The sequence below is a fragment of the Equus asinus genome, chromosome 14, assembly GCF_041296235.1.
Source record: "Equus asinus isolate D_3611 breed Donkey chromosome 14, EquAss-T2T_v2, whole genome shotgun sequence".
Lineage (NCBI taxonomy): Eukaryota > Metazoa > Chordata > Mammalia > Perissodactyla > Equidae > Equus > Equus asinus.
In genome coordinates, this window is record NC_091803.1 from 40,812,932 (window position 1) to 40,834,746 (window position 21,815).

At 54.6% G+C, this 21,815-nt stretch overlaps 2 protein-coding genes and 1 long non-coding RNA gene across 11 annotated transcripts in view; 1 reads left to right on the forward strand and 2 right to left on the reverse strand.

The window, feature by feature from the left end:
* The window catches only part of CLEC16A (C-type lectin domain containing 16A), a 199,954-nt gene extending 194,300 nt beyond the window's left edge, over positions 1 to 5,654 (reverse strand). For 2 of the 9 annotated variants that reach the window (XM_014849914.3, XM_014849916.3), the window contains exon 1: positions 5,370 to 5,654. In XM_014849914.3, the coding sequence (XP_014705400.1) occupies positions 5,370 to 5,449 (80 nt within the window). In that variant the 5' untranslated portion in view covers positions 5,450 to 5,654. The remainder of the gene's footprint in view (positions 1 to 5,369) is intronic. The other 7 variants (XM_070484931.1, XM_014849913.3, XM_070484929.1 and 4 more) reach the window with 4 other exon arrangements.
* Positions 5,655 to 7,630: 1,976 nt separating this feature from the next.
* Positions 7,631 to 21,727, forward strand: DEXI (Dexi homolog). Its single transcript, XM_014849925.3, has 2 exons — positions 7,631 to 8,583; positions 21,071 to 21,727. The coding sequence occupies exon 1, from the start codon at positions 8,147 to 8,149 to the stop codon at positions 8,432 to 8,434; it is 288 nt and encodes a 95-aa protein (XP_014705411.1). The 5' UTR covers positions 7,631 to 8,146; the 3' UTR covers positions 8,435 to 8,583; positions 21,071 to 21,727.
* LOC139040220 (uncharacterized) lies at positions 13,764 to 16,385 on the reverse strand. Its single transcript, XR_011494315.1, has 2 exons — positions 16,208 to 16,385; positions 13,764 to 14,492 (listed from the first exon to the last, which is right to left on the reverse strand). It is a non-coding gene; the product is annotated as an uncharacterized lncRNA (long non-coding RNA).
* Positions 21,728 to 21,815: the final 88 nt, after the last annotated feature.

The following is a 21,815-nucleotide window of genomic DNA, read 5'->3' on the forward strand; positions in this document are numbered from 1 at the left end:
CGATTAACTGGGCCGGCAAATGAGAGTGAGTCCAAGATCCCGGGGAGCCAGCAACCACCGCGAGGGTGTGGGCAGGGCTTTCAGCTCCAGAAAAATCCAGAAAAATGCTCTGGCACAGACTGACCGAACTGGTAAGGGCAAGCCGTCATTAAGGAAAGCCTGGCCAGAACCTGCCTCTTTGGTTCATCCCGTGACAAATACCTGTTGATTGCTCACTATGTGCCAGGCCCCGTGCCAGTGTCTGCCAATTCCCAGGTGAACAAGCTGCACACGTCTCTGTCCTCATGAAGCTTACATTCAGACTTGGAGAGACAGAGAAACACATAACCAAGAGGCCATTTCAGCAACAGGACAGGCCTGAGGAACCCTGGCCAGCTTCCTGGGGTAACTCAAGGCTGGGACAAAGCTTGAAGAGCCCAGAGCACTAAGGCTGGTCTAACTCCTCGCGATGAGAAGACCGTATGTGATGATGTGTTAACTGAGTGGGCCGGCAGGAACAGGAACGAGCGAAGTTAGAGACATCCGTAAAACTTCTGGCTGGCTGAAGTCACCAGGGCAATTTTTATGAAAGAACTGTTATTTAAAGGATTCAGTTAGGCATTTGGATGGGCAGGAAGAGGAGGGGAGCTCAGTGCAGAGAGCAAAGATGCAGACGGGTGGGTGAGTGAGGTGTGTGTAACAGGGAGCGAGAGAGAAGGACCATCAATGTGACACAGCATGTGTCAAGAAATACCCGTGGATTATGGCAGCCTGCTAGCCTAACTAACTCGCTAGAAGAAGGCAGCAGCCCCCTGAGGGGACACTCACCTCCAGTCTGGCCCTCCTCCAACCCATTCTCCAAACGTCGGCTGGACCACAGCAATCCTCTAGTTAAAAGACCTTCAATGGCTCCCCACTGTTCTCAGTCTAATGTCCAAATTCCTTCACATGATTTATGAGGCCCAGTGGGACCTGGCCTCTGTGACCTCTCCCACCTCATCATCACTCTGCTCTTGGGTCCTAGACCTCCCCCTTGTCCCACATGCACTCGCTTACTGAATGACCTGAGTCTCTCTCCCCCAGGCTTCTCAAATGCTGTTTCCTCTGCCTGAAGCGTCTCCCCCAGCCCCTGCCCCACCCCTGCCACTGAGTGGGAACAGCATCAACCACTCATCCTTCAGGCCTCCCTCCAGTTAAATGAGCGTCTGCCTACAAAGGATGCTCCTGACCCCCCAGCCTGGGTTAAAGGGCCGTCCTCCGTGCTCCCAAACGAGATGGATGGGAACAGAATCTGGAGCATTCTGAAAGCCTGCAAGAACTCAGACTTGACATAACGGTGCCTCAGACTACGAGTGATATGCTGCGTATGATATTCTAAGAAAATGAGTCTGGCAATATTGTACCCCAACCTCTAAAAATAATCTGTGCTATCTTAGGCAAAAGTTGCATATACCAAGAATAGGTGAGCATCTGCTTGGTGGATATACACTCCTCTTCTCTTTGGGTCCTAACCCCTGATTTTCCCATGGGGAACCACCCCTTTCTCTCATTCTCTGTCCACTAGCTTAGGAGGGGCTGATGCCACCCTGGCTCCAGGGGAGGACCAATCGGAGCATCTCCTGCCCCTTGCCACAGTGACTAGCCCAGGGACAGGCATGAGACCCCAGGGTGGTCCAACAACACTCACTTCTGGACTTCTGCTGGCATCAAAAAAAGACACGCTTTTTCCCAGGGATTGTTAAGATGATACGATGTCAGCCTAGCCTGCTGAGAAAGACCCCAACAGAGAAGAAAGCACAGACAAGAACTGGAAGAGGGAGATCCTGCTAGCTTTGTCTAAACACCTGGACTGAGCCTGGCTTGACTGGGACAGACCATTCGTGACAGCAGCCCATCACTTCCATTTGGGGCTTACGGCTATTCCAGCTGGGTTTCTGTCACTTGCAATCAAGGATCCTAACCCACACACAAAGTGATCAGAATTAAGGGAACAACACAACACCAACCCAGGAGTTCTATCAGTTTGTGGAGTCACAGTTCCTGGGCCAGGTGATGGTTCTGTAGCAATCAAACAACTCCATCAGTAAAGGTTCTGCTCGGTAGTGGGCATTCGATAGTCACGTCACAGCCTCGCCAATAGTCTGGACAATAAATCACCCAAGATGTGTAGCAAATAACCTCTTACCATTTCAATCGACCTCAAATAAATCACTAACTTGATTCCGTAGACAAAGACCACAGGTACACCATTTCCCACTATTTAGCAAAAGTAAAACCCCATCTAACAGGAAAATTCCTTTCCAGTTTGAAAGCTGGGAGTGGTTCAAAAAGGGTTTCCAGCTCTTTGTACTATCTTCTCAATTTTTCTGTAAATCTCAAACTGTTCTCAAAGACAAAGTCTATTAAAAAAAAGGGAGAGGGTTCCCAGATTCTCTGTGTGCCAAAAAAAAAATTATCAATTCTAAATATTTTTAAATATCTTAACCTTTCCTCTCTACCCACACTGCCCTAGGTCTGGGCAACAGTATATTAGGAACTGTCACTTGTCACTGGTAGGGTGACCACTTTGTACTGGTTGCCCAGACTTTCCCAGTTTTCACATTGAAAGTCCCATGTCCTGGGAAACCCCTCAGTCCCAGGCACCCGGGACAGTGGGTAACCCTCCATGTCAGATGAAGCCCAAGCCCCGTTCTACCCCCAGGCTTGTTTCCCACAACTACCAGCCCTCCCCTGACCTCCACCAGGACCCTACCCTGGTCCTGCCCCCACACCCCACTGCCCCACACAGTGGCTCCTGCTCCCTCTTGAAGACTCTGCTCTGGTGCTGCCTTCCCCCAGAAAGCTTCCACAAAGGCTTCCCCAGAACCCGGGGCCCACAGCGACTCCAGCACTTGTCACACTGTACAGTCACTGGCTCTGTGGCTGTCTCCCCCACCAGCCTGCGCACTCCCTCAGGGAATGAGTGGTCCTGTACCCAAGGCCACAGTGTTCACTATCAGAGCCAAGCGAAAGGCATCACAAGCGTTGGGGTGGACACTAGCTCTTTATGGCACTCTTTTCCAAGTCACTTTGGGATCTTCTAAGCCGCAAACCAATACACAAATCGCCAGGTTCTTCAGGCTATAATAGGGATTAAGCTGATCTGCCTGATCCAGGGCAGGCAGCTCGGGTTTCCAAAAAGCACCGGATGGCCGTGCGACCTAAACAATGACCCTGGGCAGATCCCGGGATACTTCGAAGGAACCTGAGACCCTTGACCACTCCCTGGCTGGCTGGACAGTGAAGAGGCCCCAGTGGGCAGTGAGACTCAGCCAAGTTGAAAGTCTTCCCGAACTGGCCAATAGGGAAGTCTTATTCCAAAAGACGGCGTAATGAGTCAAGCACTACAGTCAAATCCTGACTTTGACGCTTCTCAGCTGTTGTCACCTTGGGGCAACTGACATAATCTCTCTGAAGCTTAGTTTCCACTTCTATAAATTGGCAATAATAGCTCCTATAACTCATAGACTTGTGAGGACTAAAGGAAATAACACACAAGAAGTCCTTAGCAAGTACCTGACACAGAAAATGCATTCAATAAATATTAAAGGAATTCCAAAGGGCTAGAATCACACAGAGTTAGGTGAGCGCCTGCAGGTACCTGGATGCTGGCCAAAGGCCCAGCCTCCCTTAGATAACCATCCTCCACTTCTCAGCCACATCCACCCACTCTCTAAATTCCTGAAATCCTTACGCCTCTCCCTTTCCCATCCAGCTGCCCTCCCATTTAAGATTCCTGCTTCCCTACACACCCCTCTCCTTGTCCTGGGCCTCTCTCCCCCGCATGCCTTCTCTCACCACCACCGCCCCAAACCATCCCTCACCATGTAATGTGCCCTCCTGCCCTCCACTCTCTGGGACCCACAAACATTTATTAAATGCCTGCTCCATGCTTGAGAGGACACAGCACCCCTGATCCCAGCCAAATGAGAAGCCCCCATCTAATTTCCCTCCCACCAATCCTTTCCAAGAGCCCCTGTCTTCCTCCCACTGTTCCCCACCTCCCTGCTCCATCCTTCTTCCTTCCCATTAGTAATCTTGGGATCTCCCTCTGGAAACCAGCCAATTTCTCACCACCAAAGGTTTGCCTACTTCCCCACCCAAATCCCTCCCCATCGCCACTATACTTTCCTCCCTGAAGTCATTTCCTCCTCAAAGGTCTCTATTTTCCCTCACCTCCCCTCCAAAACTCCTGCATGCGCTGCGCCTTTCCCCAATCCATTCATCTTTTTCATTCTTTAAGCACCCATCGGGCTTCTATTGTGTGCCAGGCACAGCGCTAGATGCTGGAAACACAGCTGTGAGCAAAACAAGCAGTCTCTGCCCTCCTGGAAGTATCGGTTTTGTAACAGACAGAAAAGTAGTAAAAACAAACAGGATAATTACAAATAGTGGAGATGTCTTGAATGAAATCAAGAGAAAGATCTAGCAGAAAGGAATCAGGATCTGGGAAGGCTTGCCTAGGTGATTAACACAGCTACCTCTATTGGCCACCTACTGTGTCACAGACAGTGGATTAATCTCTTTCCATGCATGACGTTACTGAATCCTTGCACAATGTTCACCCTCCCCATGTGCACATGGGAACCAGAGGCTCGGAGAGGTGAAATAATTTGTCCAAGGTCACACAATCATTAAGCGGTGGAGTCAGAATTTGAATGTGGGTCTGACTGCAAAGCCACTCCACGCCCTCTTGCTTCCCAGGCCCCCCATTCGCCCCGTGGCCTCCCCCAGAGCTCCACTTCTGACAGTCCCTCTTTAGACTTCCCCAAGAAAACAATCTGTCTTTAATTATTGCCCTTTATTAAGCACTGCGTGTGCTTCTGGCTTTATGAGCATTCTCTTATCAATCCTCAAAAACAATAGTAGGAAGCAGGTGCCAGTCACAATATCTGTTTTACAACTGAGAAAACTGAGGCCTAAATTCGCACACTTAGATTCCAACCCAGATCTGTCCGACTCCAGGATCCAGACCTCTGACCCCTAAGCTGTCCAGCCTAAGAAGTACCACCCTGGGAACCCTGATGCCCACCGTCTGCCCCCGGCAAGAAAGAAGTCTGTGTCCTTAAACTGAAATCTCATCCCCTTACTTTACAGATGGGGATAGGAAAACTCTGAGAAGCTATGCAAGTTGCCCAAGGTCACACAGCGAGGAGCGACCGGGTCAAGGTTCGAACCCAGGCGCCCTCACTCCAGAGCCCTCGCTCTTAACCACCGCACAGCTTTTCCCAGGCGGCTCTCCGCCCTCCACCTCCGCTCTCACGCCTCCCAGCGCCCCCGGCCCGGGACTATGCGCCCCCATCCCCACGTCCAGCCCCGCGGCCTCCCCCCTCTGCCCCCAACACACTCACTTGAGGTGGTCCAAAGAGTGGATGTTGCGGGAAGACTTGCCATGGCCCCCGCCCACCCAGCTCCGCGAGCGGCCAAACATGTCGGCGGCCCCCGCCCGTCGCTCGCCTCACGGTCTCATGCCCAAGCGGCCGAGCGGCCCGGCGCCACCGGCGGCAGAAGCAGCGGAGGAGGCAACGGCGGAGGTGGTGGAGGGACCGCCAACCACCTTCCTCCCTAGCCCACAGCCCCGCACTGACATTCAGCCGGAACCGGCCGTTCGACCGCCGCGCTTTACGGCCGCCGCCAAGGGGAACGCTGGGAAATGCAGTTCGCTGGCGAGGTCCCCGCCGACAGGACTCTGCGAACGAACTACAAGGCCCGGCGTGCCACACGCAACGGCGGGCCTGCGGGCTCCAAAAGGAGGCGGAACCAGAGGAGGAGAGTCCGCAGTATCGTCCGGGTGGGCGGGAATGGGAAACTTAGGGGCGGAGCCCTGAGGAGGGCAGCAGCGAAGATGGGTAAATAAAAGTAACAGCAATATTAACAATTATTAGCTTTATGATAAGAATAAGAGTAACTGTTGCATAGCGTATACTATGTACCACTGTCCTAAGCGCATTCTGTATATTGAGTTACTTAATTCTCCCAACAACCCTATGAGTTGGGTACTGTTATTATCCCCATTTTACCTTCAGGAAACTGAATCACAGAGGGGTTGACTTGCCCAAGGCCATGCAGTTAGTAAGTGACAGAATCAGGGTTCAAACCCAGGCACCCCTCTTTTTATCCGCCAATAAATTAAAGCGCATCGAATCGGTAACAGCCTTGTTTGTCCTCACAACCTTTTTCTTTTTCCATTTCAATTAAAAAATATATATGGAAAGGGCTTCAAGCAAAAGTGTACCAAAACTGAACGTCCTGTACTTTAAGAGGGTTTCTCTGGTCTTCACCCAAAACATGCCATTTCCAAAACAACCACATAAAAAAAACAAAATTGAAATACTCAGCTTCTCTACATGAGCCAAGAAGACGTACCTAAACTTCTCTCCTGGATTAGGAGCGGGAAACTCTGTGGAGGCAAGACTGCCCTATTCACCTTTCATTCATTCATTCGTTCACTCCTATACCTTATAGTTATCTAAGGCCTAGTGTGTCCCATTTACTGTGCTCAGGACAGAATTGGGCTAAGGGCCAATGTTCTCCCCAATGCCTAGCATAACGCTTGGCGCCTAACAGGTATTCAAGAAATATTGGCAGAGTGAATGAATAAATGAAGGTTTGTTTCACCTTCTGTAGTTGGAGAATAGACCACTGCGGGGGTTAATGGTTTACTCTGTAATTCATCTAAAGGGGCAAGAGACAGTCATGGAGTAAAAAGGGCAGGTTCTGGGCTCCAAACGCAGGCAGGCTGCCAGGGTCCCTCCGTTTCTCCGGGCCTCGGTTTTTTCCTCTGTCAAAAGGAGGAACATACTACACTGCTTTAACTGGCTCCAATTAAGCTATGCTTGCAAAGCACCCAGCCCAGTGTGGCCTGAGATTTAAAAGTTTGTTGAACCGCTTTGGAAAGCGCTTCGGGCAAGATCGGTCTCCTGAAGGTTGTACAGGGCTGCCCATGAGGAGGGGAATCAGTGAGCGGAAGCCAGACTCATTCTTCTGTGCACTTCTCGGTTGAAGGTTTAACCATGTGCATTGTTGTTGTGTTAAATGTGGTTTACAAAGTATTCTTTAAAAGAAGCAAGAAGTAGCCCTACTGGCCGAAGGTCTGACCTGCCTAGGAATCTCTTTACTCAGGTGTCCGTGAACTCCATAAATCCAGAACCCCCATCAGCTAGAATTTGGAGACGAAGGGGGCACTGATTGATCATCCCCACCATGAAAAACTGGCACTACGGCAAAGTCCAAGACTTTCACTCTTGAAGCCCACCACCCCTCTCCTACCCCGCCTCCTTTTTCAACCGGTAAACTGAGTCCCAAAGAGGCGTGGCGCCATACTCAAGTCCAGCAAGGTGCAGAGGCAGCTTGCGGTCTCCTTCAGCTCTTGCGGCCTCAGGATAAGTCTAGGTTTGAGTCGCGTTCTGTCTCTTTCCCCGCCCCCTACGGCCTGGGTCGGCGCAGAGCGAACCGGATCTGGGACCCGGCGGGAGTCCGGAACCCGGGAAGCATCTCCGAGCCCCGCGCCCCGAGGGGCGGAGCGAAGCGGTACCCGCCCCCGGACGGCTCGGGCCAATGAGCGCGGGCGCTGAGCGAGCCAATGGGCGCGGGCAGGGCGCGGGGGGCCAATGGGCGCGCGGCCGCTCTGGAGGCGGGGCTCGGAGCGCGACCAGGAGGGCGACGCGGCGGCCGCAGCCATGGGCGCTGCGCCTGCGGGGGCGCGGAGGGGTCTCGAGGAACTGCCGGGCCGGGCTGGGCGGACCGCGGCCGGCACTGGCCCTCGATGCTGAGCCGCCGTGGGGTCCCCTCCGGCGCCGGAAGGGCCCGTGAGCGAGAGCGGGGCGCATCGGAGGAGCTGGGCAGCCGCCAGCGGCGTCAGGGGACCCGCCTGGCCGCCGGACGGATCGAGAGGGCCGTGCGGGCGCATCTTGGGGAGCGGTGACCCCGCCAGGCGCGTTTCGGGGGCGGGACGCGTCCGCAGGGGCCGCCGCCCATTCCCGGGGGCCATCGCCGGGGCCCGGCGCAGCCTCGGTCGAGCCAGGGGCGCCCCTGGATGGCTGAGCTGCCCCCTCGCCGGCCGTCCGGGCGCCGCAGCGGCTGAGCTCGCTGGGATCGCCGGGCCGCCGCCGCCCTCGCCGGCCCCTGCATGCCCGGCGCCCGGGTCGCGGCCCACCTGGACGCGCTGGGCCCCCTGGTCCCCTACGTGCCGCCGCCGCTGCTGCCCTCTATGTTCTTCGTGGGCCTGTTCTTCGTCAACGTGCTGATCCTATACTACGCCTTCCTCATGGAGTACATCGTCCTCAACGTGGGCCTCGTCTTCCTGCCTGAGGACATGGACCAGGCGCTCGTGGACCTCGGCGTGCTGTCTGACCCCGGCTCGGGCCTCTACGATGCCGACTCGGAGCTCGACGTCTTCGATGGTTACTTGGAGTAGGCTTGGCTGCCGGCCCCCCATCCCCCGCCACGACCCGCAACCCTCCATCCGGAACGGACACCCAGATCATGCCTCCGCTGCTGGTTGGAGGCACCGTCTGGCCAGGGATGGAACCCCCAGGACGAGGCCCTCTCCAGTCTCCCAGGCCTGTGAGTGCCCTCTCTGCGCGGGATGAGGGCGGGTTGGGGCGCCGGCTAGGAAGAGGGAGGCCTCCCCAGGCCGGACGCACACCCCTTCCCCAGGCTTCTGATTCCTCCGTCCGCCTTCTCCAGGTGTATTTCAATACTAGAAATGGCCAGACCTCTCTTAGTCCCTTGGTTAGGGCTGGAAAGCTTCCCCCGGGGAAGGTGACGGCTGTTGAAGAGGGGAAGGGAGGCAGGGCCTAAGTGGTGTTGGAGGTAGCCGTGGTACCTACTGCCACAGCTTCTGGAAAGAGCCTTTGTGTCCAAAATCCATTTGAGGCAGAGCTGTCAGTTCCTCCCCCTGTCCTCAGCCTGGCTTGATGGTGACCTTGGCTTTTTGGGGATTCTCTCTAGTCCCGGAAGGATGAAGACTTGGAGTCTCAGAAGAGGTAGGGAGGCAGGCACTGATCACCTTGTGCTGTGGCCCCTTGGGGGACTGGGTGGGGCCTGGGGGCAAGGGTTCTCGGCCGAGGCTGTGAGAGGACAAACCTCCTTCGGCAAAGAACCCTGTACTTCCTTTGGGCCTTGGATTTGCCGCTGTCTGAGAGTCAGGTTTCAGGTTGCCTCAGCTCGGCAGTTCTGCAGCTCAAATCTGCAGGGGCTGCCGGTTTGCAGGCTGCCTTCGCAGACCCGGCGAGCTGGGGGTTGGAGCTGGGACTGGCCTCGCCTGCAGTGTTTGCAAGGCCTTGGGATTCTTGGGCCAGTAGAAGGGAATACAAGATCCTTGCACTGAGGTGTTAAAGTCGGGCCTCGGGGCTGCGACCAGGACGCTGCGTGTCTGGCCTCACCTTGTGTGTTAGTGGGAAGGAAATAAAGGTCTAGGAAGGAGAAAGGCCAAAGGCATACAGCCAGGAAGAAAGGCAGCTGAACTAGATGAGAGAGAGAGACAGGCAGGCTGTCGGGTCTGCTGAGGGTTCACGGGGCATGCAGGAACTCCTTGGCTGGAGCCCCTCAGCTGGACGGTGCTGGAGTGGCAATGGCAACGGAGGGGGGATGCTGAGGAGGTGGGCAAGGGCTCCTTTTGGAAACAGACACTGATGCTCCTCACCCCAAGCGGGCTGAGTTAACTCCTCTCCTCTGTTGCCCGTGTCAGCCAGGATGACCATAGTCAGAGTGTGAGGCAGGGTGGGGCAGCATCCACTGGCAGTCGTGCTGGGCCCAGGGGCGCCCCTGGAGGGTTGATAGTGAGATTTCTGTGAAGAAAGCATCATTTGAGCTCAGCTAGACCTCAGCAAGAGCCTAGTGCCCGGTGGAGTGTGTCAGCTGCTCTGCGTACCTACTCAGTTTGCCTGTCTGCCTTCTCTCCATCCATCCATCTATCCATCCATCCATCCATCAATTGATCCATTCTTTTACTGAGCAAATGTTCACTGAGTACCTGCTGTGCCTGGTGTGTGAACACAGTGAATAAGACAGACCCGGCCCCAGCCCTCCTGGCACTTGGTGAGAAAAACAAGCAGGTTCCCAAATAAGATAATCAGATTTTTTTAAGAGCTACGAAAGCACGGGAGAAGGACATGGGAGAAGGACGTGGACGTCCTCTGGTGTGTTCACTGCTGTTTCCTCCGCACCCAGAACAGCATGTGGCATCTCGTGGATGCTTCATAAATGTCTGTCGAGTGAGTGAAACAGGAGAACACAGATGGGCTGGCTGCTTCAGTTGGGGGGGGGTTTAGAGAAGGCCTCTCTGAGGAGACCACACATTGGAGCTGAGCCCTGAATTAGTAGAAGGCCAGACATGAAGATCTGGAGAAAAGCAGTCTGGGCAGGGGGAACCTCTCATGCCAAGGCCCTGGAGTGGGAGAGATGCTTCTTCCAGCCCCTCAAAGGAGGCCAGCGTGGCTGGAAAGAGGCCCGAGGACATGTCAGTGGGGTTGGGGGGCCCGGCCATGCAGGACCTGGAGGCCACAGCCGTGAGCCATGGGAAGCCCGCAGAAGGTTCCAGGCAGGGAGTGACTCAATCCCACTGCACATTTTGCAAATTGACTTTGGCGGTTGTGGGCAGAATGGGCTGGAGGGGCGAATGTGGAGCAGGGAGGCCATGAGGAGCTGTTCACTTGCTCAGGCCAGAGGTGACAGGGGCTTGGATGAGCAAAGGTTAGTGAAGATGAGGAACACGAGCAGACCGAGAACACCTTTTGAAGGTAGAACCTCTGGGATCCGTTCAAAGCCGATACTGAGTATTGATCATATACCATGCCTAGTTCTAGGCCCTTTGCTTTTTTGCTCATTCAGTCATTCAACAAACATCAGCCTTGCCTGCTCTGCTGCCAGGCCCTGTTTAAGGGATCCCAGGATGCATCCCTGCCCCCAGGCCAAGCGCTTGACTTTCAGACAGTGTAACTTGGTGAAGAGTGTCTTATTTTATCTCTTCAGCACATTAACAGAAACACTTCCTCTTCCAAATGAAAACATTGGCATACTCTGAACCGAAAACCGAAGCCCAAATGCTTCAACATACGTTGCAGCAAACGTTTGAGCAGAAACACCGGCAAGTGGGTCTCAGGGACACCGTTGCAAAGCTTTCAGAGGGATGGGCTGACCCTGGGAGCTGGGGAGCTGGGGTTGTGGGGAAAACTCCTCCTGGAGAAATGCTAGAAGCCAGGCACGGCATTCCTTCTTCCCCACTCCCGAATCCAAGCCAGGATGGCCCTGGCCCCAAGGACGGGAGAAACCCAGACTCTAGTGGAGAAGGTATGGCTCACAGCAGGAAAGCCTTTGGGAAAGATTAAAGGTGATGTGGCTGTACCTCCTTTCCGGACCCCTTTCCGTAAACAGAGGAACACGGTAGTCACATCTTGCTCTTTCTTGCTCATTCTCACACAGACACAATCTCATGTTCCATATGAGCCAATCCAGCAAACACCGACTAAGAGGGTGGACATGCCAGGCACTGGGGACCAGGGTGGAGTCAAGACGAAAAGGTGCACGCACTTTAGCGCCCTCTTCTTCCTTTTCCTTTCTTTCTTTTGTGTGTACACACAGAATTCAGTTCCTCCCACATTTGTCAAGCATGAGGATTAGGGTCATGATTAGGAGCAAGGACCTGTGATTCAGAGGGCCTGGGTTCAAACCCCAGTCCTAGCTGTGACCCTGGGCATGCCACATACCTCCCTGTGTGTCAGAGTTCTCTGAGGCAGGGATGATGAAAATCCACCTCGTTGTAAGGATTAAATGAGATGACTGTAAAGCTGGTAGACCTTGCTGTGCATAATAAGGCCGTATTACTGTTGTCAGATGTAATGGGAAGTGTGTACACTCAGCCCTTGCAGGCGTGTAAACCTGCACATAGGCTGGCGCGTGAATTTATCCCCCTCGATGAGCTAAAGAGGCCTGAGTGCTGGGTCGGTGCAGGTCTGGGCTACTGGGACAGACTTTCCACTCTACCTTCCTGGCCCAGGACCCTCATGAGACCTTTCCCACTGCCCCGTGGTCTCCAAGGGCCACCAGATCTGGAGCCCGGGAGCTGCGCTCTGCAGTTTTCCTGGAGCGATCATCTTTGCCCAGGAGCAGGGAGTGGGGAGTCTGGATCTCCCTTGCTCCCTCCCAGGAGGAAGGGCCGCAGCGGCTGGCGCGGGAGCCGGGAGAGTTGCCGTCCCAGCAGTGCCCATGTGGAGGCGGCTCAGCTGGCTGATTTGTCCCGGTTGCTGATGAAAGCAGCTGTGCCTGCCAGCCGTCTCTCAGCTCAGAGGGAGGGCCGTGAGTGGGGAGCTGCTCTGTGCTGGAAATGGAGAGACTGGAGAAGGTTGCTGCTGGAGTCCCTGCAGCCTGGTGGAGCTCAGATCTGGAGCTAAGGGTAACCAGACCCATCGGTCTGCGTCTTATTGAATTTCCTAGCTTCAGTCTCCCAACTGGGTGCACAGCCATCCTTCCTGATCTGCCTGCCCTGGTCCCTCCGTGCCAGTTAGTCACCTGTGCCATCAGCAGAACAGCCAGGCTGGGCATATCGCTGCCCTGCTGAGAAACACTCCACTTTGGTGGGCCAGATTCAGTTACCAGGCATGGACCTACGCCACGCATCTGTCAGTGGCCATGCTGTGGTGGGAGCTCATATAAAAAAGAGGAAGATTGGCAGTAGATGTTAGCTCAGGGCAAATCTTCCTCAGCAAAAAAAAAAAAAAAAAAAAAAAACCACCAACCCCAAACCTTCCTCAGGGACATGGGCACCATAGATTCAGGTCATGTGAGATCTCACACAGGCAGCCGGTGGAGCTCCAGGCAGGGTTCAGGCAGGTGGGGGAAACCAGGTAGGAAGCTGTGACTGTTGTCCAGGTGAGAGACAGATGATGGTGGTGTGCACCCCCAGGCGTGGTTGACTCTCCAGCTCTGTCCTGACATGAGGCTTACCGGAGGGTGCTGCCCACAGGGTGCATTGGTGCTGGCTGCCCCTTTGGACAGGAGAAGACCTCAATATGTATCTCCAGACAGTGAGATGCCAAGGGTCGCACTCCCTTGTCCCTGAGTTATGCAAACTGGATATTTCATCCAAGGGACACCCTCACAGCCCTTATGTCTGTTTTATTGACTAAGAAATTAAGGGCTCCTATCAACTTGACCATTTGTATTCCTGGTTTGTCTGCTGTCTTTCCCCCCAGGACTTCTGAAAACATAGTCTGCTTTCTTTTCTTTCTTTCTTTTTTTTTTGGTGAGGAAGATTGACCCTGAGGTAACATTTGTTGCCCATCTTCCTCCTTTTGCTTTAGGAAGATTGTCGCTGAGCTAACATCTGTGCTAATCTTCCCCAATTTGGATGCGGGACACCATGACAGCATGGCTTGAGCGGTGCCTAGGTCTGCATCCAGGATCTGACCCGACGAACCCTGGCTGCTGAAGTGGAGCAGGCGAACTTAACCACTCCACCACCGGGCTGGCCCCCATCATCTGCTTTTGAGAAACCAAGATCACAATAAAAGGGACAAACGTCATTATCCCCATCTCACAAATAGAGAAGCTGAGGCTCAGAAAGGGGAGTGAGGGGCCAGGGGAACAGAGCCGAGTAAGACAGCTGAGCGTCCCAACCTGGTGCTGCAGAGTCGGGGGGGGGGGGGGGGGCAGGGGGGTGGTGCTCCAGCGAGGGGCTCCCAGCCCCCATCCTGGGAAGACCATTCATGGCTCTGCCTGGCCTGCCTCATGGGCACTCTCACTCCTTTTTTCTGAGTTTTTGTAAAAAGCTTTATTTTGAAATAATTTCACAGTTATGCAAAAGTTGCGAGAAGATTACAAAGAATTCCCACGTAGCCTCATGCACATTTGCCAGCGGCACCCTTCACGTGCCACGTTTGCTCACGTATGCAGCACACGCCCACTCGGTGTCTGTGCACATGCGTATATACACATACAGAGACGTGTACAGTCATGTTCCTGAGCCATTGGAAAATGGAGTGCAGGCGTTGTGATGCTTTTCTGCAAAGTTGACATTGATAGAATCTTATGACCTATCTGAGCTGTGACTTTATTCAGATTTCCTCGTTTGTCCCAGTAGCGTCCTTCCACAACGAAAAGGAGGGCCGTTGAGGTTCAGGATCCAGGCCCACTCCCCCTTTGCATCCATAGCCGTGTCTCTTGTGCCTCCCTCCGTCTGGAACAGTTCCTCAGTCTGTCTTTATCCTTCACGACAGCGACGCTTGTGAAGAGTGCAAGCCTGTTATCTTGTAGAAAGCCTCTCCGTTTGGGTTTGTCTGGTGTTTACTCTGGAGGTTAGATTCAGGTGTGTGTTTTTGCAGGAATACGGCAGAGAGCTGAGTGCGCGTCCTGCCGAGCGCATCGTGTCGGGGGACAGGTGGCGTCTGCCTGCCCCGTTGCTGGTGATGCTGATTCTGATCTCTTGGCAAAGGTGGTGTCTGCAGGTCTCTCCACTGTGAACTTGCTCTTTCTCCCTTTATAACATAGTTTACAACAAAGTATACTGGTTTTAGCACTTCATCTTTAAAAAATCTACTTTTTTATGTGAATTTGTTTTTAAAAGAATGTTTATGTCACTGAAAAAGAAAACCAGCATCGCTTAGCGTGGATAATGAGTTAAGTGCCACTGTCGTTAACTTCTGGCCAAATGCTAAAGCCAGGTAAGGGCGCGGGGCCTCTGGCCTGCTCTTTGTTGCAAAGGGAGACAGCAGCTGTCAGGTGACAGAGATACAGCAGCACCGAGGTGGAACTTTCCCCCCCAAGTGATCGTGAGGATTGACCGAGAACCGAAAAGCGAGTTGCTTGCTCGCTCTGTGCGACTCAGGGTTATTTAAGGCCATCTCCACGTGCCCCCAAAATTGTTGCTTAGAGGCTTTGCAGTCAGACAGGTTTGGGTTTAATCCCAGCTCCACCGACACCTTGGGCAAGTGACTTGACCTCCTGGAGCCTCAGTCTCCTTCTCTGTAAAATGGGGTGACAGTGGTACCTGCTGAAGGGCTCGTGCACATTAGATGAGACGGCAAAGGACGCATAGTCGGTTCTCAGTAAAGGATCTGTCAGTGTTGACGGTGTGTCAGACCCAGAGGGGCGCCGCCCGGGAGCCTGCTCCTATCCTCCACCCTTCCAGCTACCCAGGACAGTGCGTCCGTGTGAGCGGTGGTGACGGGTGTCCTCGCAGCTGGCATCCCCTGCCCCAGGTCCGGGGTGGCCGGGAGCCGGTTCCAGTTCCAGTCACCTCTGGAAGGGGAAGGCTCCACCCCTGGGATTCCTTCCGGGCAGGGGACTTGGCTGGGTGGTTAAAAATAACCACTTCTCTACATGAAAAGATGTCCAGCATCACTAATTACTAGGGAAATGGAAATCAAAACCACAATCTGATATCACCTCACACCGGTCAGAAAGGCTGTTATTGAAAAGACAAGAAATAACAAGTGTTGAAAAGGATGTGGAGAAAAGGGAACCCTTGTACACGGCTGGTGGGAGTGCGAACTGGGGCAGCCACTATGGAAAACAGTGTGGAGATGCCTCAAACATTAAAAATAGAACTACCATACGACCCAGCTATCCCACTACTGGATATTTATCCAAAGAAAACACTAATTGGAAAAGATACATGCACCCCTGTGTTCATTGCAGCATTATTCACAAGAGCCAAGATGTGGAAGCGACCTGAGCGTCCACTCACAGATGATTGGATGAAGATGTGGTGTACACGTACTCAGCTGTAAACAAAAAGATGAACTCGTGCCGTTGTGACAACATGCATGGACCTTGAGGGTCTTATGCCAAGCAAAATAAGTCAGACGGAGAAAGACAAATACCATGTGATCTCACTCATGTGTGGAATATAAACAAACACATAGAGGAGAACAGCTTGGTGGTGACCAGAGGGGAAGGGGGTGGGGGAAGGACGAAAGGGGTAAAGGGGCACGTGTGTGGTGACGGATGGAAACTAGACTGTTGCTGGTGAACACCATGCAGTCTGTACAGAAGCTGAAATGTGATGTGCACCTGAAATTTACCCAGTGTTGTAAACCAGTGTGACCTTAATAAAAAGATAAATAACATAGCTGCCTCCCCCACGTCTCCATAGCTTCCTTGCCTGATGTCACCCCGTGAACAGGCAGGGCAGGGCTCGTTAGCTCCATTATGGAGGGAGGGGATCAGGCTTGGGGGGTTCATGACTCACCTCGGGTACCCAGCTGGGAGGTGGCCAAGCTGGGCCTCCTAGCTACACTCCAAGTGCTTCCCGAGTGAGGTCCTCTGCCATCGGCATCCCTGGGAGACCGTGAATACACCAAAGCGGTGTGACCGGGCTGGCAGTGCCCTGCCGCCTCTTGGGCACTTGTACTTTTCCCTTGTGACCTGAGAAACCAGGCCCAGGCTGGCTTTTGCAGGCCAGGGTGTCTGGCTAGAATTAATGGTTTCATTTTCATCGTATTTATTTTTAGCATTGCCTTCTGTTTATAGCAAATAATCCTGGTTTTTATTCAGTGACATAAAGGTTCCTTTTAAAATTTTGGAGTTTAAAAAAGAAAGGTTTGTTGATTTGAAATACTGCTACTATTTAAATGAATAAATAGTGGTCCAGGTGGTTCTTGGATGGCAAGACTCATGAGGGGGTTGGGCAAATGCTGCCCTTCGGAAGGCCTCGCAGGCTCTTGGGCACGACCGACTGGAGACATATTCTGGGCCACGGGTCTCCACGGAGCCTGCAGCTGAGGATCATGGACGGCCCACGTGCAAACCAGAGTCCAGGTCTGAGAAGCTGGACAGGACACTGGCTCCATCAGGGACAGGGACCCGGGCGACGGGCGGCTTCTCCTTTCCCCTCCCCTTCCCGCCGCAGGCTCGTCACCTAGACAAGGCAGGGCCTCCTGCCACACAGCCTGTCGCTGAGACGACAGTGGAGCCACCGGGCACGCCGGATCTGGGTGACGCCTGTCTTAGCCACTTTGGATGGTTGGTTGGTACCCAGAGGAAGAGGACCCAGCAGTGGGTTTCCAGCAGGCGGGGTCTTCAGAGGAAGAGAGGGAGAGGACCGCTCCTGTCAGAAGGCCCCCAGCACTGAGGAGCTCTCTGCCGGGGTGCACTCTAGCTGGGGACAGGGGAGGACAGGGAGGAGAGGAGCACCAGGTATGGAGGCCTCATGTACGCTGGGAGTTGCAGGCGTTCCCTGTAATCCTCACAACAAACAGCCCGATGAGATCGGCATGGTCTTCATTTCGGATGAGGAAACAGGCCCAGAGAGATGAGGTGACTTGCCTGAGGTCACGCAGCTAGGAAGGGGCAGAGGCAGAATTACCCAAGACAGGCCAATTCCAGACCTTGTCCTGGCTGCCCCAGAGGAGTACGACAGCTGGACGGCTGGACTGCAAAAGAGAATTGCCTTTCAGCGTGCCCAGAGCGTCGCCCCACCAGCACCCCTAGGACACAATGGCCATTTTCTCAAGCCAAATCTCAAACTAGGCAGCTTCTCCACAGAGGTTTTTGCTGAGACATCGCTTCTTAAAATGGATGAAGTGCCAGCAGTCACTCTAACGACAGAAACGAGTCAGCTGGCCACACACCCCCATCGAGCTCGGGGAGCGGCCTGGAGTGAAGGTTACAGTTTCAGAAAGAAAGAAAAAGAAGCCACTGACCAGTGAACTGTCTGTCCTGCTCTAATGACGTGAGAAGGTTGGAGAGCCCACTGCCTTGGATCCTGTAAGCTGCGGCTCCAGGATGCTCTCCACCGGGGGCTATTGATGCCTTGGGGGAGAGAGATGGACCTAAGATGCTGAGAGAATTAAGACTTTGAGGTCAGACTGGAGGTTCAAATTCTGCCTCTGCCTTTTACGAGCTGTGTGACCTGGTACAATTTACTTAACTTCTCTGAGCCCCATCTGAAATTCAGGGATGATGGTCCTACTTGGCCCTACCTGCTAAGGTTGTTTTGAGGGATAAATGAGCCAAGACATGAGTTAAAGCAGTTAGTACAAGGGGAGCATAGAGTACTTGATAGACATCAGCTGTTGTCAAGATTCTCCTTTGGGCTTTGCTGTGAGGCCAGGCTTCAAGTCAAAGGAAGAAGAGGATTGATCTTTAATAGCCACAGTGGGTGGCACAGATGAGAGGTCCCAGGACATCCTCCCACCAAAGATACATCTGTGTTCTCAACTTGCTGTGTGGCTTAGGGCTCGCCGCCACCCTCTCTGGGCCCTTCATTCTCTGTGGGGTGAGTGGGACCGACTCCAGTCCGTCTCCCAAACCTCATATGACACCGTCAACAACTTTTTCTCTAACCTGCCTATTGCCTGAACTATTATTTACGTACGTTTTCTTGAAACCAGCTCTCTTTGTAAAGTGGAATTAGTGTTCTGAAAAGAGAGGAACTTTATTTACTATCAGCAATGGAAAACTGGCATCACTTGCCCCCACTAGAAGGTGACCCTACGGATAAACACAGTGAACGTGGCAGAGCGTCAGTGAATTCCAGCTGGAGCCGGCCCCAGCCCCTCCAGACGAGAGGGAGGCACCTGTGGGGAAGCGCTCTTGCTGGCTCTTGACGCTGTTTGCCATCTCAACGCTGTTTGCCGTCACGTCACAAGGATTGGCAGAGGAGCGAGTCGCTGTTCCCTGGATGACTCGGGTTCTTGAACGCCTCGTCCACACCAGTCTGCAGTGGGCTCAAGTGGGACCCCCTGCCGTGGAGACCTGTGGTGAGCGCCATCAGGGTGAACTGATACATAATTCCGCCCCAGGTTCCCGGACCCCAGGGCTCTCAGGACCACCACTGACCCCCCAGGGCACCTGGAGCTTCCCTGGAGGAGGGAGGTCAGCAGAAGGTGGACTCCTGGCCGAGTGGGAGGGGAACCGTGAGCGCCTTTGTCGAGGGCCGAGCTCTCCCATGCCCTGGCTGCGCCCCGGCCTCCCCTCTCCACCACCGTGTCCAGGGGGAGGCGGGGTGGGGCCCCGAGGACGCCAGGACTTGCCCTTGCCCGTGTTGTCACTGGGGGGGGAAGGTCTCTAAGCGCTGGAAGGCGGTGTTCCCAGCTGGCCTCTAGGAGGCGAATCTGGCAGAGGACACAAGCAATTTGGCTGATGGCGTCCCTGCTCACCTCTCCAGGCATGACTCCCCCACAGCCTGCCTTCTACCTCTGGCCCTCTCACCCTCACCAAACTGCAGGGGGGTCCAGACCTGCCACGACCCCATCACCTGCCCTCCCTCTACCTGGCATGCCCTTCACGCACAGCCTTCTCCAGACTCTGGGCTCCAGTCGTGCCCTGTGCTTCCTCCTATTGTCAGGTGTGCCAGCTTGGGCTGAAATTGCTCACTAGACTACATATCACAGGCAAGGGCTGTACTCGTCATGGGGTCCCTGGCACCTAGCGTGGGGCCTCGCACACAGGAGGTATGAAGTGATGTAGTGTTTAAAATCTCCAGTGGGACAAAGCCCAGGAGGGCTGAGCATGCTTCGACAGGTTACTTACTCTCTCTGAACCTTCATCTGTAAAATGGAACCCTAATAGTATGTAACTCCTGGGTTAGGAGGGTTGAATGAAAGGAGCTGTGTAAGGCTCCGTCTCCGGCATGCTCCCCTGGGAGCAGACCCCAGGACGGCGATTGAAGTGCAAGTCATTTATTTGGGAGGTGATCCCAGGAGCAACGGGTGGGGAGTGGGGCCGTGAGTCAGCGAGGGGCCGTGTCACTGAGCAGGTCACCACTGCGGCTCTGGGCTCAGTCCTGCTCAGGAGCTCCGGGAGCCACTGTCGATGGGAAATATGCCACAGAGTCGTCCCAGCTGCAAGTGCGGGAGCTGGGGTACTGGTCCCCGCCTCCCTGGCCATCACTGGTGGGAAGGCGGCTCTGGGAACACGCTAGCCCTGCCTCACCTGCGGCCCGGCGGCCCGGCAGGCACTGGCGGCAGAGAAAGGCCTCTGGCAAAGGGCCAGGTCCCTGCAGTGGAAGCTGCTGGGTCAGCGTGCCTCGGAAAGTGAGGGAGGGGGTGGGGTGAGGCACCGCAGCCCGGCCTGGGGCTCGTGGCACGTAGTGAAGCCCAGGAGGTGGTGGCTGCCCTGCTTGTGATCTTTTCCGTCATTGTCACGAGTCCAGTGTCAGCTCTGCCTGTCACCCCTGTGCCGCTTTAGGCAGGTCACTTGGCTTCTCTGAACCTTGCCGAGATTCACGGCTCTCGGTGGAAGTTCTGCCCCCTCGGGTGGCCCTTGGAAATGGGGCGAGGGGGCATTTTTAGTTGTCACAGCACTACTGGCGTTTAGTGGTCAGGGGCCAAGGATGCTGCCAAACGTCCTGCAGTGCCCAGGAGAGCCCCCACATTAGAGAATTGTGCTGCCCCCCATGTCAAGAGCACCCTGGTGAACAATGTTGTGTGTTTAACATGGAAGTTTTATTTGATGCTTGATGACGTTTGCGGAAGGAGGGGTCTGCGCTGGCAAAGATGAGGCTCAGAACCAGGGCAGGAGGGTGGGCCTGGGACCATGAGATGCTGCAGAGACACCAGCACCCAGCTGGACACAGTGAAGGGACAGGAAGTGGCACCAGCTGAGGAGCCAGGCACTGGGACGATGCCAGGTCCCGGGGGACGAGCCACGTGGGGCTGCTGAGTGGCTCGGCTGTGGCCGAAGCCTTCCTGTAGGCTGCGAAGTGTTTTCCCGGCACGGTGGGAGGTGCTGCCAAGCCCGGCCTGATGCCTGGAGCTGGCTCAGCTGCCCAGAGCCCACGTCAGCCGGCAGACCCTGGGTGACCATGGAGTGGGCTGCCCTCCTTCCTCAGGTGCCAGCATCCCTTCTCTCCCACGGGAGATTGCACCTGTTCTCTAGCCCAGGATCTGTAGAAATCATGAAAATTCACTAAAAAGAGTTATTAACAAAAATTATAGGGAAATAGCCCCAGCCTGAGTCTGGGGCTTCTGATGGTTCCCAAATGTGGGGGATGGAGGAAGACTTCCCTGCCCGCAGCCTCCCAAAGTCTGCAGGGTGGGTGCAGATCCCCCACCGAGTGGATGGCAGGGCAGAGCTTCCAAGCAGTAACACCCTTTTTCCTTCTTGTTAGGCCTGCTCCCCTCACAAGCTCCGTGCCAACAGAGAGGTTCCTGTCCAGACCCAGAACGGTGGGACGGAGACACTGAGACTGAGTGCTGGGCTGGGAAGGCGTCTGCCCCTACCCAAGGGGGACGGCTGGGGCGGCTGGAGACCCCACCCGCCCACAGCTCGCGCCGCCAGCCTCACCTTGGCTGCTGGCCTTTCGCCATCACGATGGATGTTTACAGGAGCCCAGCCAGTCTGCCTCCCCGCTCTTCGCCCCCGGCCGCACCGCTTCCCCCACGTCACCTTCCCAGAGGACGCTTCACACTCGGGACACACACACGCAAGCGACTCCCAGCCCCGTCTGAAGCCACTGGGGCCCCAGCCTGGTTGGGTCTGGCCTGAGGCTGGTCCTAGACGCGGTGACTGTGGCAGGGAGTGACTCAGAGGAAAAGAAGCCCAGGAACGTGTCGGCCGAGGGCAGGGTTTCGACTCACTCCTTTCGAGTGGCTGGTTCTTCACCACGTGGCCAGAAGTGACTTCGCACCGGGAGAGGGCCACGTTGCTCCTCTGGCCGGAAATATTTTTGAAAATGTGAGTGGTATGAATACTTGACTTGGACAGACCTGTAAAAGCAATACTTAGGAGCCTGACTTATTTCAATTAAAAAATGTATGCAACTCCACCCGCTGCGGGCGGCATTTTTCTTTTTCTCTGAGATTCGGGAAAGGAGTCCTTGCGCAGAACCTGTGGTTGACAAAGGGCAGAAGAGC